This window comes from Lynx canadensis, chromosome A3, assembly GCF_007474595.2.
Source record: "Lynx canadensis isolate LIC74 chromosome A3, mLynCan4.pri.v2, whole genome shotgun sequence".
Lineage (NCBI taxonomy): Eukaryota > Metazoa > Chordata > Mammalia > Carnivora > Felidae > Lynx > Lynx canadensis.
Genome location: NC_044305.1, coordinates 15,009,882 through 15,024,174, shown reverse-complemented (window position 1 = coordinate 15,024,174; position 14,293 = coordinate 15,009,882). Strand labels below are relative to the sequence as shown.

Sequence of the window (14,293 nt, the reverse complement as noted above, 5' to 3'; positions counted from 1 at the left end):
AGGAAACTCTTCTCCATCTTCTGGCCTACCCAACCCCCTCAGCTTCAGACTAAGTGGCATTCCTGCAAGCAGCCGGAGCCAACCAGTAGGGAAGGTGGGGCGGGGTTGGGAGGTGGGGGGTGCAAAGGCTGGGGAGGAGCATGGCTGGGCAGTTTCCCTGCCTGGGTAGCTGTGTAAGAAAGAAGCTGTGCCCAAGGCTGAATACAGCCCAGTAGCCAACTGGGTCCAAAGGCTTTTAGCCTTTGGTATGCCCTAGACTGAGTTTCAGGAGTGTGCCTAGTGCTGTCCCCCCCTGGCTCCTGCCTCATTGCTGCTGACTGTTCTCCGACCTCAGTAAGCAGCCCTGGCCCCTTGCAACCATGGCACATCTCTATTCCCCAGGACGGGCATGGGAAGGTGGGGGAGGCATTCTCGGCCTCTTTTAGCAGGGGACAGTGGCCTGATATATTCATGTCACCAAAGCCCTACTCACCGGTCATCCCAATGGTCGGTGCCCCAGATACCCTCTAGCCTCCAGCAGCAAAGACCTCCTGGGGCTTACAAAGCCTCAGATTGTTGGTGCAGGTAGGGTCTTGTCTAATGCCCTGGCTAACCCTAACCTTTGCCAGCCTGGATTCTAAAGCTTGGGTATATACTTATCAGGCTCGTTGGTTACAGGAGACACCATTTATCGAGCTCTCACACTCGCTGATCTACAACGTGCTGTGTGTCCAGGCTGGAGTTCCTATGTCAATCAAGTGGACCCAGCCCTCAGTGAGTACACAGCGGGTCCATGGCAGTAACATTACATTCATGTTCTCCCTGAATTCTTATACGGTCACCATCTTTGTGGATGACAGAGTGGAAGCTCAGAACAGGGAGGTGATTCATTCAAGTTTCCTCAGCTGGGACATAATGAAGATGAAATCATACCCAGACCCCACCACCGCGCAGTCAACGCCAGATGGCTCCTTCCATTTCTCTGCACCAACTGTCTTGCCCGATATGTGTCATGTGGTAGGCACCTAGTGAATATTTATGATGGAATGGGAAAAAACACAAGGGCTTGAAGGGAAGGAGATGTGGGTCCAGAACCTTGTCTCTAGAGCTTTGCATGGGACCTTGAGGGAAAGGTCGAAATCTCTGACTGGCATATACAGCTGATGATAATAGTAATTCTCGATTCATAGCTCTGCTGGGAAGATGGATGAGACTCCATGAGACCATGAGTACTGATCCTGGCACACAGTCAGCCCTGACAGAGTGTTGGTGTGGAAAAGGGATGGAGAAAAGAAAGAAAGAAAGAAAGAAAGAAAGAAAGAAAGAAAGAAAGAAAGAAAGAAAAAGAAAGAACGAACAGACAGGACAAGACAAGGTGAGGGAGAGAGAAACATGTCCAAAATGGTTTGAGGCTCTTAAAAGGGGTTTCACCTTCATGGGCCTCAGTTTCTGTGCCAAATGGGTTCATTTACTTAAAACAACTGCTTTTTCTGTAGCCCCTACGGTGTGCTCTGTATCACTACACTAGCCCTCCATCACTAACCCTTCAACCCTTCAACACGCTGATCTAGCTGCCCCAAATCTAACCACTTAATCCCCAGGCTCTACTGCTTTTCCTGTGGGCCCTGCCCTTCCCTCTCCGGGCATTACAGGGAGACTCAGGAGTCAGGGGCCCGGCCCTCGCCACCGCAGCCCGGTGCTCAGGCCCCAGGGGGTAGGGGGAAGGGAGGAGAGGGACAAGGGTCTGGCCGCAGCTGGTCTATAGCTGCGCCAGGCCTGGAAGCTGCTCAGGTTCCTGGTTCCCACCGGGGCCAAGAGTGACATCTGATCCTGGGGGATTGTGAAACGGAGTGAGGTGGCAGCCCGCCCGCGGTGGCCGCTGAGCCCTCTCCCCCCCCCCCCCCCCCCGGCGTCGCCCCACCCCTGCCCCACTCCTCCCCGCGCGCGTCGTTAAATCCCCGCATCCCGGCGGCGGCTCACACTTGCACCCCGCCCGGCGCAGCACCATGCCTGCCTGCCGCCCCGGCCTTCACGCCGTCCCCCTCCTCCTCGGCCTGCTGCTGCTGGGCCTCTCCCCTGTCCCAGGTGAGCCGGGCGGGGGTACCCCGGCGCCCAGAGGGGCCGCTCCCGGAGCGCCAGGACAGGCCCGGGGCTAGCTGCACGTAGCCTGAGAGCTGGAGGAATGGGGATTCCTGGGGGCGGAAGTGGGGACACCCATGAAGACCAAAATTTGAGGATTCCCTGGTGCCTGAAGGTGGTGACCCTTGGAGCTGAAGGTGTGGGGTCCAATGTGCTGGAGGTGGGGGAGACCAACGAAGACTGAAATTTGGGGCAGAGGCTCTGTGCCGAAGGTGGAGACTTAGTGGCGGGTGGGGGGACCCTCTGCCGACAGACACATGGGAAGCTTCTAGATGCTCAGCTGTGCGGGGGGGTGGTCCCCCGAGGATTGAGGGCTCTGAGGACAAGGGTTAGGTAAACCCTGTACTCACAAGTGTCGGGGACCCCGGGCCTGGAGGTGGGGCCCTCTGAAGGCTGTAAGGGGGGCGCCTAGGGCCAGAGACTTAATTCCTAGGAGCTGGAGATCTGGGGCCCCAGGTGGGCGTCTTCCGGGACTAGGGCTCCTGGCCCCACTGACCGTCGGCCTCCCAGGCAGAGAAGCGGAGAAAACGGGCGTGTGCCCCCAGCTGCAGGAGGACCTGAACTGTACGCAGGAGTGCCAATCTGACGCCCAATGCGCCGACAACCTCAAGTGCTGCCAGGCCGGCTGCGCCACCATCTGCCACCTGCCCGACGGTAACCCCGGGGCGCCCCGTGCGGGGCGGGGAAGGGCGCCGTGCGCTGGAGGAGGCAGAGCGCCGGGATCGGGGCAGGGGGACGCTCCCGCCGCACCCAGGGACCCCTGCAGAGTGGAGACGGATGGAACCCGATCCGCCTTGCGCTCCCTCTCGGGGCCCCGGGCGGGGAGGGACAAAGGCGTCGCTGAAGCGCAGCGGGGGAGCGGGGGAAGGGAGGTCCCCCACCCCTGGCCGGATTCCATTCCCCGGTGCGTGACGGATTTGCCGGCAAGCACAGGCTGGAAGGTGTTTCCGGAGGTCAGGGCACCCGGTTCGCAGTTTCCTCCGCGGTTGGTTGGAGCCGCAGGGAAGCCCGGGGCAGGCGAGTGGGCTGGGTCCCAACACCTGGGGCGCTCGGGCCTCTCGGAGTCCCTCCCCTGGGGCGTCCCCCAGCTCTGGCGGAAGGACTTGGAGCGCCTGGCCTGGCAAGACTCCCCTGGCTTCCCCTGTCCAGACGGAAAGACACTTTACAGAATTAGCGGAGCGCCGAGCCCATCTTAAAGATGTGGTTGTGAGCGTCAGAGAAAAGCTCTTGCCCAGGCCGCACCGTCACTCCGTAGCTCCGCAAGAGTCATAGCGAAGTTCAACTTTTGCCCCTTCTTGGAAGGCTGGTTTGAAGGAAGTTGGGACTCCTCCCAGAGCACCCCTTCCCCCTTCCTCCTCTTTAAAACAATCTCTTCCACTGTAAGGAGAGAGAGGGAATTATGTGAAGACCTGGGGGGTCCACAAAAGGTCCTTGCTAGAGCTTACCCTCCCACCAGGCTATGGGGACGGTCATCAGAGCAGGGAATGGGCTTAGACAAGGTGGAATCCAAGCTTCTCACTTCTCAGAGGGAAAACTGAGGGCTAGAAGCAAGGATATGACCTGGGGTACCCAGGTATTGTGATTACTGGTCTTTATCCAGGATACAACCCCTGTGATCTTCATGGTCTGTTATTTCTCCCAAGATACCAGTAGTGGCTGGGACTGTTTATAATTAGAGACCTCAGATTTATGAGCAAGGAAGCGGAGAGGTGGAGGGACGACTGGCCCATCAGCTGGCTGATCAGCTGCCCATCAGCAGCTCCTGGGTCTGGAGGCCTCTAACCTGGAGCACAGAGAGGAGGACCAGCAGGAGAGGTGGAGCTTGAGAGAGAGGAAGCACGAGGCAGACACACAGACAGACAGACAGACGAGAGAGGTCCTTGGGGACAGAAGGAGTGCCTGACTGTTAGGTGCCGTCTTCTCTGGTCCCTTGTCTCAGATGGACAGACTGAGGCAGGAAGAGGGACGGAGCCAGATGGCCTCCTGGACTAGGATCTTAGTTCTGCCATCTGCTAGTCATGTGATCCTGAGAAAGTCGCTTTACCTCTCCAAGCCTCTGCTTTCTCTTCGGCAAACTGGGGATAATAATCCCAAACCCTGTAGGATTAACATGAGGGCTAAATGAAATAACACACTGAAGATGTGTTTGTGGAGAGTAGATACTCTATACACAGTGGCGCAATTTGTCGGTAACCCTTTCCCGACTCCCTTTTGTCCCAGAGAAGCCCAGTATCCAGATCTCCTGCCCTTTGCAAGGGAATGGATTTCTTTGTGCTAGGAAATCAGCCACTCCTGTCCTCCGCAGCTAATCAGCCACTTCTGTGCCTGTGTTTGACTTTTGGCTGGGCTCGCTCCTGGGGCTTCTGGGAATTGAGCCCAGCTCCCTTCTCCTTGACCCAGGAAGTTGAGCATAGGGTGAGTGTGTGTGTGTGTGTGTGTGTGTGTGTGTGTATGTGTGTGTAAATGGGTGGTGACAGGCTGGGCTCAGGTGTTGGTTTTGCTTCTTACCAGCGGTGTGGTGTTGGTGGCACCTGTCTGTGCCTCACTTTCCTGGTCTGAGATAGGAGCAGGGTTAGAAACAGCCCCGACAGAGGAAATACTTGATGTGAGGATTAGAGGAGGTAATGGATCTACACCAAGAACACTGTCAGCAGCACTTCTCTGCGGTGTTGTCTGTGAGTGAGCCATGGATGAGTGAGTGTATGTGGGGGGGGGGGGCGTGGAGTGAGTGAAGAGACCGTGGGTATGCAAACCCTCACACGTGCACAGCTTACGAAGCAGCAGGGTGTCTGGTGCGCAGACTCTGAAGCCCGATTCCTGGGTTTCCAGTCCTGCCTCCATGGGTGGAGTAATAGACAAATTACTTAACCTCTTGGTGCCTCAGTTTCCTCATCTGTAACCTGAGGAAATATTAACAGTACCTCTCCCTCTTGTAGAATTATTGTGAGGATTAGAGGGGTTAATATATGTCGAGTGCAGAGAATAATGCCTGGCACACGGTAGGAGCTAAGCAAGTGCTAACTCAGCAGTGCTCATTCTCATCACTGTGGCAAAGCAGTTTGGTTCTCGGTGAGGAGTGCATGTGCATGGCCCCCATGGCTTCACAACAACCCCATGATGTGGGCAGCGGTGATTTCATGTAGCACCCGAAGGCACAGCGGCTCTGGGACATTTCTGCTCTCCACGTTAGGCCGCAGAGATAGGAAAAGGCAGAGCTGGGCCTCGACCTCACGTTCTGTGTTTTCAAAATCGCGGGTGGAGGGAGCAGGAGGAGGAGAGGTCTGCAGACGGTCTTGCTAGGCGACTCTGGGATCAACTCAGACAGGCGGGCAGCTTTACTGTTTGTGACACGGGGGCGGGGTGGGGGGGTGCTGGGAGGGGTGTTCATCTCCCGGCATCCCCTCTGCCCACTTCCCGTTGCTCCTTTTTGTCCCCAGAAAAGCAAGGTTCCTGCCCCCACGTGAACACTGACTTCCCCCAGCTCGGCCTCTGCCAGGACCAGTGCAAGGTGGACAGCCAGTGTCCTGGCCTGTTGAAATGCTGCTACAATGGTTGCGGGAAGGTGTCCTGCATCACTCCCGTCTTCTGAGGTAGGTGGGGGGCGGGGGGGAGGAAGTGCACCGAAGCCTATGGGTAAAGATGGTTGAAAAGGAGGACCTGGCGAACACAGCTCTGTTCATGTCTGTCCATTTACTTGCTTTCATCCAGTCAGCAAGTATCTGTTATCTGTCATGTGCCATGCACGGCTCTGGGTACTGAGGGCGGCCTATGAGTGAGCAAATCAGACAAAAACTCTGACTGGTTTTATGTGCTAATGGGCAACAAAGAAAAATAAATAAGGAAGTAGATTCTGTAGAATGTTCGAGGGAGAAAAGTACCCCGGAGAAAAAAAGAAACAGAAGGGGAGTAGGGGTGGGGCAGGGTGGGCAGGAAGTGGGGTTGCCGTTTTTTTTTTTTTTCCCCCCACAGGAATGCTCAGGGAAGGTCCCACCCAGACGGCATCACTTGAACAAAGACTTGCCAGAACTTGAGGGAGGGAGCGTGAGGATATCTGGGGGGAGTGTCACAGGCAAGGGGCAGCAGGTGCAAAAGCAGGAGCATCCCTGGTGTTTCATGAAAAGCCAGGAGGCTGGGTGAGAGCGAGGAGGGCACAGGAAGAGGAAGGTCGGTCAGGGGTAAGTGGAGCACGTCTTAGGGGCCTGATAGGTCATTACAGGACTTTAGTCTTGACCCAGAGATGTGGCCGCCATGGAAATGGACGTGCTCTGACTCAGATTTGGAAATGATTGCTCCGACTGCCCGGTGGAGAATAGGCTGTAGAGGGGCAGTGGCAGAAGCAGGAGACCAGCTAGGAGGCTCCTGCAAGAGTCAGCTGGGAGGTGATAGACCAAGGGAGGCAGGTGGCTATGTTTGGGACGTATGTGAAGGCAGAGGGGACAGCTGATGAATTGGGCTATGAGGGAAAGAGATTTCCTCTGTTGCCTTAGCATGCACTTAGAAAGTCAGCAGTTGGGGGAGCAGCTGTGCCCTGGGAGAGAGGACAGTGGACAGTGCCAGGAGCAGGTGGGGAGGTGAGAAGCTCTTTGCATGTGGCCAGTGGGAGGCCAAAGGCTGATCCTTAGTTTCGCCCAAAGCGTGGCTTCTCAGGACACACACGGCAGACATCAAATGTATATTTGAAGTGTGAGGGGACTTGCTCTGTAGCAGGCCAGGGCCACATCTGGCCACCTCTGGTGGCTCTGCCCATGTAAGGAAAGGATTGTGGAGCCTCTCTTCCTCTAGTAACAACTAAAAATAAAACAATATCAAGTCCTAGAGTAAGTGTGAGGAAGTAAATACAAGACCCCAAGCTCGTGTTTGGTTGGCCCTTGGGGACGTCGGGCACTGTGACCAGGTCTCTGTGCCAGGTGCTGGGGCAGAAGGTGTCCACTGCCCTTCCTCACAGGGCTTGCAGCCCCATGGCTGAGGCAGATGGATGGACGGACACTCCGAGAGCCTGTCATCAGTGCTGCACTGGGGGAAGGGTTGAGCGCTGCGGGAACAGAGGAGAAAGCCTCATGGGGTGGGAGGTGGCGTGGTGGTGGGAGGGAGCAGGCTTGGCAGAGGGATGATCCTGGCCAGCCCTCAGGGACGACTGGAAGGTCGGTTGTGGGGTGAGGTGCAGGGGGAGCAAGAACCTGGAAGTGCCCTTTGGTTGACATCTCAGTATTGATGGTGGGGCTGCCTTGATAAGCCCTCACCCCGGGGGATTGACAGGTCACTGGTGGGGCCCGGTATTGCCCAGGTGAGAGGACTGAGGCTACAGAGAGGGGAGGGTGTGCCCGAGGCCCTGTGGGTGCTATTTCAAGGTGTCCCTTCAGTGCCTGGGAGGGAACCACGGTCTCCAAGGGCCCAGAGCTCTCCAGTGATGCCAATCATCTCCTGCCTCCCTGACTGCCAGCAGGTGGCTGGACTTGGTGGCCAGGAAGACCCGGGTGTGGATTTCACTTCACTAGCTTTTTACCTCCCGGGGCTGCAATTATTTTGCTTGTAAAATGAGATCAATAAGATCTCCTTGACCAGCGAATCCCAGCTTAACCCAAGGAATGGAGACATTCTAACTTCCTGGCGGCAGAAGGGCTTTGAGGGAGATAAATGATGGCTGTCCCTCAGGAAGGCCCCAGCGGTCAATTGGGCCACGGTTACCCAGGTATGTCCCAGGCAGGTCTGAAGCAGAAGAGGTGAGTCCAGGACCTGCAGAGAAGTGCAGGCAGAGCCCCAGGGCCTCAGGAAGGTGAGGCTTTGCTGTGCGTGTGTGTTGGAAGGGGGGAGTCGGGGGGGGGGGTTGGTCCAGAATTTAAGCTCTGTCTTCTTGTCTAGTATTTTGCGTATTGCTGTTGATGTATTATTATGGTTTTCTTCCTCCAGCTCTAGCCACCACCACCCGAGGAGTGGGGGAGTGGAAGTTTCTGCCCGGCTCTGCCTGGCTCCAGCCCAGCTGGGCTCCCCTCTTTCTGGCCTCTGCACTCCCTCCAGAGCCGAGCACAGCTTCTGTCTTTTCCAACCAATAAAGTGACCGTTTCCAGCACTGGGGGAAGGGCCATGGCCTCCATTCTTAACCTTTCTGTCCCTGTCTCTCCTGACTCTGGATTGATGGGGGGTGGGGTGGGGTGGGGGAGGGGGTGGTGGTGACCAGGTCATCCTGGCATGAAGTCCAGGGAGGGATCAACTGTGAGACAGTGAACATACACTCAGGGCTTGGCTCGTGTACTACTCGTATAATAGCGTTTTCTTTGGGAGGTTGGTGGTTGTCCTTTCGGCGGGAGGGACGTGGAAGAGAGAACAGGCTCAGAGATGGGATGGAATGCTTCCAAAGTCACTCCCATTCATTGCCGGGGCCTGCAACACTTCTCTGTGCCCCGGACCCAGGGCTGGGAGACTTGTTTGCGAGATCTCCTGGAGCCACAAAACAACCCTCGATGTAGCTGATGACAGTCCCGTGTTCTAGACCAGGAGTCTAGCAAGTGACTTGCTTGCAGCCACATGGACAGAAGTTGGCAAAACTGGGGTCCTTTGATTGGTCCTTTGATTGTTTTTCATTATCTATCTGTTTGTTTGTTTATTTATTTTAATGTTTATTTATTTTGAGAGGGGGGAGGGGCAGAGAGGAGAAGAGAGAATCCCAAGCAGCACAGAGCCTGACACTGGGCTTGAACTCACGAAACGTGAGATCACGATCTGAGCCGAAATCAAGAGTCAGATGCTTAATTGACTGAGCCACCCAGGCACTCCTTAACTGGTTTTTTTAAATCAAACCATTATTTCGTACAAGTAATGCAGTCACATGGACCAAAATCCAAAAGGTGAAAACAACAACAACAAAAAGGGTCTTTCACCCTTGACCTCCTCCCCCTGCCCCGTGCCCTATGGAGGCACCAATTCTAGCAGTTTCTTCTGTGTTCTTTCAGAGACCTAGCCCTCAGTCCTCACCCTCTCTACCCCTTTTCTTTCCCTCTCTCTCTCTTTCTCTTTCCCTGTTTTCCTCACCATCCCTTTCTCTTTTCTCTCTCTTCCCCTTGCTCTCCCTCTGCCCCTTTCTGTTTCCACATTGCCTTTTTTTTTTTTCTGTTCCCCCTCCATGCCCCTCTCTCTTTATCCCCTTCTCTCCGTGTTCCTCTGCTCACCCCAGGACAGCTTTTATCTCCTTCTCTGCTCTACCCACCATTGGATGTGAGAGATCAGGGCAGCTTGAGGGCAATTGTCTGGAGACAGAAGAGCTTGGTGGTTTGGTGTTTGGCCAGTCTTATCCTTCTCATCCTCTTGTGAGTCCCTGCCCCAGGCCATGAACCAGGAAAGACCCAGGGCTTCTCCATCCACCCCGTTAGGGATGCAAGGTGAACATGGACCTGTGGGTGCTCAGTGCATAAGACTGTCCCTTGGCGATAGATGGCAGTGTAGCCTTCTCTTTTCTGATTTCTGTCCCTGCCCAGGCTTGAGTCGCCTGAGCCCTTGCGGGCAGCAGCAAAGGCATCCAGAGGTGGGCTCGGTAGAAGCCCCATGATGGGACCAAATGTGTGGCTGCCACCCCCGCCACTCTCTCCTCACTTTCCCCAGGTTTGTACGGGGAGAGAGCCCTAGGCAGGGTCCCGTCTAACCCAGGGATGGCAGAGGTATGCCTTTTGTATGCATGCCATCTTTCCCCTCCAGCACCCACTCTGCAAACCTGCTTCGCTCATGCTCCCTCCTCCTTTCCCTAACCCAGGCCTCCAGGCAGCTGCTACCAGCTCCCCACTGACTAGGGCCAGCGGGCAAATTTGCTGCTCCCGATTTAACTCAAATGAAGTGCCACCAACAGCATATCAGACCTGGTGGCTGAGATTTTACTGCATGAGAAGGCTGCCCGGGGCCACTTGGGGTCTGAGGGAGATGGACCCTCAGGGCCTCCACCAGAAACTTAAGTGGGGGTGGGACTTTTTCAAGGGGGTCCCGGCCCACGGGCCTCCTGGGGAAGATGAGGTGGAGAGAACCAGGGTTCCTGGAGTTACCAAGGATCCCAGTGATGAACAGGAAGAACTCTGCTGGAAAAAGAGGGTTAAGGGGTAGAGTGGGTCACGTGAGAAAATGGGTGGGTTTGGAGGAGCCCCCAGCCTAGGACATTCTTCTGATCAACTTTTGCTGCCGAGTGGCTGCTGCAGGCCAGGGACTCTGAGGGTCTTTGGTTGAGGGGTGTGAAGAGGAAAGAAGGGGGGACTACTCTGAACTGGCCCCTTCCTCCCCTCTTCCAGGTCTCGATGAGCTATGTATTATGTAGCCAGACCACAGCCGTGCTTAGTTTGGCTGGGGGGGGCGGGGGGGCACAGGGTGGTGGTGGCTCCCAGGGCCAGGAGTCCTGATAAATTGCTGGCTCCAGATGGGACTGTCACTCTCGTGGAACCTCCCAGAACCCCTCAGTCCTGTTGACCCCCCCCCCACCCCCAGAGTTCAGGGCAGAGTTTCTTCCCGCCTTTACTTTCTCTTACTTCCAACAGCAAACTGCTTTGCTGATGCCTCTGCGCCCCATCTCCAGTCCCAAGGGCTGTTCTGCGGAAATAAGCATCTGTTCGGCAGGAAAGCGCAGGCTTCGGGTTGGATGGATGATAGGAGGTTACACACAAAAAACTGAAGTTCTAAAAACAGGCCAGTAGAGGATAGCCCTGACTGAGGAACAACATAAGCAGAGGCATTTGCTCACCCAGGAAATATTTATTGAGTGCCTACTATGTATAGATGGTGGGAGGTTGGTACCAAGGAGGTTGTGTGCGTGTGTGTGTATTTGTGTCTGTGTGTACGTGTGTATGCATGTGTATGTGTGTTCGTGTGTGTGTGTGTGTGTGAATGAACTCATGTTTACCATGTATATCATGTCAAGTGATAACTCAAAGATGGGTAAGAGGACTGGTGAACCCCAAGGTGGGGGTTGAGGTGGGTGTGGTTTCTTTGCAGAGGGTCAGGGAAGGTCTTTCATTAAGCATCATTCAAGTACTGAGTTGAGTGAAGGAGGGTATGAGCCATGTGACAATCCATGGGAAGAGCGGTCCAGACCTAGGAAACTTCCAGGACTAAGGACCTGAGGTCAGAGTGTGCTCTGAGTATTTGAGGATGGTCCAGGAGGCTAACGTGGTTGGAGTAAATGAGGGGTCAGGGGCACGAGGGGCGATGAGCTCAGGGAGGTAGCGCGGGCACAGATTATGGAGGGCGCTGTGGTCACCGCAAAGACTTTGCCTTTTATTCTAGGGAATTTAGGAGCCACGGGAGGGGTCTGAGCAGAGATGTGCCCTGATCTGACTTGTGTTTGAAACGATCTTTCAGGTTGTTACGTTAAGAATAGACTCTAGAGGGCGATGTGGGAGCAGGGAGAGCGGTTACAATACCGCCACGGGGCAGGGAAGAAATGCGTTTTTGTTCCTGCGTCTTCATCTAGTGTCTTGAGTTCTCCCCCCACCCCCACCCCCACCCCACCGCTCCGTGCAACTGCCGACCGATGCTTCAACAGCTGGGGATGTACCAGCTGTGCTGTCTTCTGTGGCTGCTGCCTGGATCCCTCTGCCTTCTGCCCGTGGATGCATCTTCGGGAAACTAACTTGTGAAATAATCACATTGCAAACACAACAAATACCCACCTCCTGCCCCAGCTGATAATTCTACCACAGAGTCATGGCAAAAGTGAGAGGGTGAGGAAGCTTAAGAACAGAATGACAGCTGACAGAATGCCAACCCTCCATTCAGTGCCACAGCGTGTTGGTGAGGGTCTTGGTTTGCTCAGCTCTGAAAGGTGGTACTTAGGCGAACTGCTGCGACCCCCTCAGCCACAGAGCAACTTGGCATTGGTAGGTCCTGCCTGCAGAGAGAAGAGGTCCTAAACTCAGAAGTCTCTGTATTTCCCCCGCAGCAGAGACATCAACCCCTAGGCCCAGCCAGACCAGACCTATTGGGGTGAGCTCATTACACACAAAGATGGGACCCCTTGAGCTGCTCTGTCCCCAGTGTTTGTGCCCCTCATACCTTAAGCACCCCTCTGGAAATTTTTCATCAGATGAGCAATCCAAAGCCTGCGGTTTCTTATGGGTTAGGGTTAGTTTTGGTTTCCTCTTTAACTTCTTGGTTATAGCCCATTCATTCTTTAGTAGGATGTTCTATGGTCTCCAAGTATTTGTTACCTTGCCAAATTTCTTCTTGTGGTTGTTTTCGAGTTCCACAGCGTTGTGGTCTGAAAATATGCACGGTATGATCTCAATCTTTTTGTACTTACTTAGGGCTGATTTGTGTCCCAGTATGTGGTGTATTCTGGAGAACATTCCATGTGCATTGGAGAAGAATGTATATTCCGCTGCTTTAGGATGAAATGTTCTGAATGTATCTGTTAAGTCCATCTGGTCCAGTGTGTCATTCAAAGTCATTGTTTCCTTGTTGATTTTTTGATTAGATGATCTGTCCTTTGCTGTGAATGGGGTGTTGAAGTCTTCTACTATTATGGTATTACTATCAATGGGTTTCTTTATGTTTGTGATTAATTGCTTTATATATTTGGGTGCTTCCGCATTTGACACATAAATGTTTACAATTGTTAGGTCTTCTTGGTGGATAGACTCCTTGATTATGATATAATGCCCTTCTGCATCTCTTGAAACAGTCTTTATTTTAAAGTCTAGATTGTCTGATATAAGTATGCCTACTCTGGCTTTCGTTTGTTGACCATTAGCATGATAGATGGATTTCCATCCCCTCATTTTCAATCTGAAGGTGTCTTTAGGTCTAAAGTGGGTCTCTTGTAAACAGCATATAGATGGATCCTGTTTTCTTTTTTTTTTTTTTTTTTTTTTTTATTTATTTTTGGGACAGAGAGAGACAGAGCATGAACGGGGGAGGGGCAGAGAGAGAGGGAGACACAGAATTGGAAACAGGCTCCAGGCTCTGAGCCATCAGCCCAGAGCCCGATGCGGGGCTCGAACTCACGGACCGCGAGATCGTGACCTGGCTGAAGTCGGACGCTTAACCGACTGCGCCACCCAGGCGCCCCTGGATCCTGTTTTCTTATCCATTCTGTTACCCTATGTCTTTTGATTGGAGCATTGAGTCCATTGACGTTTAGCGTGAGTACTGAAAGATATGAATTTATTGCCCTTATGATGCTTGTAGAGTTGGAATTTCTGGTGGTGTCCTCTGGTCTTTTCTAATCTTTGTTGCTTTGGGTATTTATTTATTTACATATATATTTTTTTCATCTTTTCTCCCCTCAGAGAGTCCCCCTTAACATTTCTGGCAGGTCTGGTTTAGTGGTCACAAACTCCTTTAATTTTTGTTTGTCTGGGAAACTTTTTATCTCTCCTTCTATTTTGAATGACAGCCTTGCTGGATAAAGAATTCTTGGCTGCATATTTTTCTGATTCGACACGTTGAATATATCCTGCCACTGCTTTCTGGCCTGCCAAGTTTCTGTGGATAGGTCTGCTGCAAACCTGATCTGTCTTCCCTTGTAGGTTAGGGACTTTTTTTCCCTTGCTGCTTTCATGATTCTTTCCTTGCCTGAGTATTTTGTGAATTTGATTATGATATGCCTTGTTGATGGTCGGTTTTTGTTGAATCTAATGGGGGTCCTCTGTGCTTCCTGGATTTTGATGTCTGTGTCTTTCCTCAGGTTAGGAAAATTTTCCATTATGATTTGCTCACATAGCCCTTCTACCCCTATTTCTCTCTCTTCCTCTTCTGGGACCTTATGATTCTGATGTTCTTCCTTTTTAATGAGTCACTGATTTCTCTAATTCTTAAATCGTGCTCTTTTGCCTTAGTCTCCCTCTTTTTTTCTGCCTCATTATTCTCCATAAGTTTGTCCTCTATGTTACTGATTCTCTGCTCTACCTCATCCATCCTTGCCACTGCGGCATCCATCCATGATTGCAGCTCAGTTATAGCATTTTTTATTTCATCCTGACTAGCTTTTACTTCTTTTATCTCCACAGAAAGGAATTCTAGTCTATTTTCGACTCCAGCTAGTATTCTTATTATCGTGATTCTAAATTCTGGTTCAGACATCTTGCTTGTATCTGCGTTGGTTAAGTCCCTGGCTGTCGTTTTTTTGTGCTCTTTCTTTTGGGGTGAATTCCTTCGTTTTGTCATTTTGAAGGGAGAAAATGAATTAATGAGGTAGAAAAATTGAAAT

General features: G+C 53.0%; 1 protein-coding gene across 1 annotated transcript; it reads left to right on the top strand.

Moving 5' to 3' along the window:
- Positions 1-1,965: 1,965 nt before the first annotated feature.
- Positions 1,966-8,190, top strand: WFDC2 (WAP four-disulfide core domain 2). Its single transcript, XM_030309509.1, has 4 exons — positions 1,966-2,064; positions 2,629-2,772; positions 5,556-5,708; positions 8,026-8,190. Exons 1-3 carry the CDS (start codon positions 1,986-1,988, stop codon positions 5,705-5,707), a joined length of 375 nt encoding a protein of 124 aa, XP_030165369.1. The 5' UTR covers positions 1,966-1,985; the 3' UTR covers position 5,708; positions 8,026-8,190.
- The last annotated feature ends 6,103 nt before the right edge of the window (positions 8,191-14,293 follow it).

Excerpts from the sequence above, each read along its gene's own strand:
- WFDC2 (XM_030309509.1), top strand. The coding sequence starts at position 1,986 with ATGCCTGCCTGCCGCCCCGGCCTTCACGCCGTCCCCCTCCTCCTCGGC. Across the intron at positions 2,065-2,628 it reads GGGCCTCTCCCCTGTCCCAG|GCAGAGAAGCGGAGAAAACG; the intron begins GTGAGCCGGGCG and ends TCGGCCTCCCAG. Across the intron at positions 2,773-5,555 it reads CATCTGCCACCTGCCCGACG|AAAAGCAAGGTTCCTGCCCC; the intron begins GTAACCCCGGGG and ends TTTTGTCCCCAG.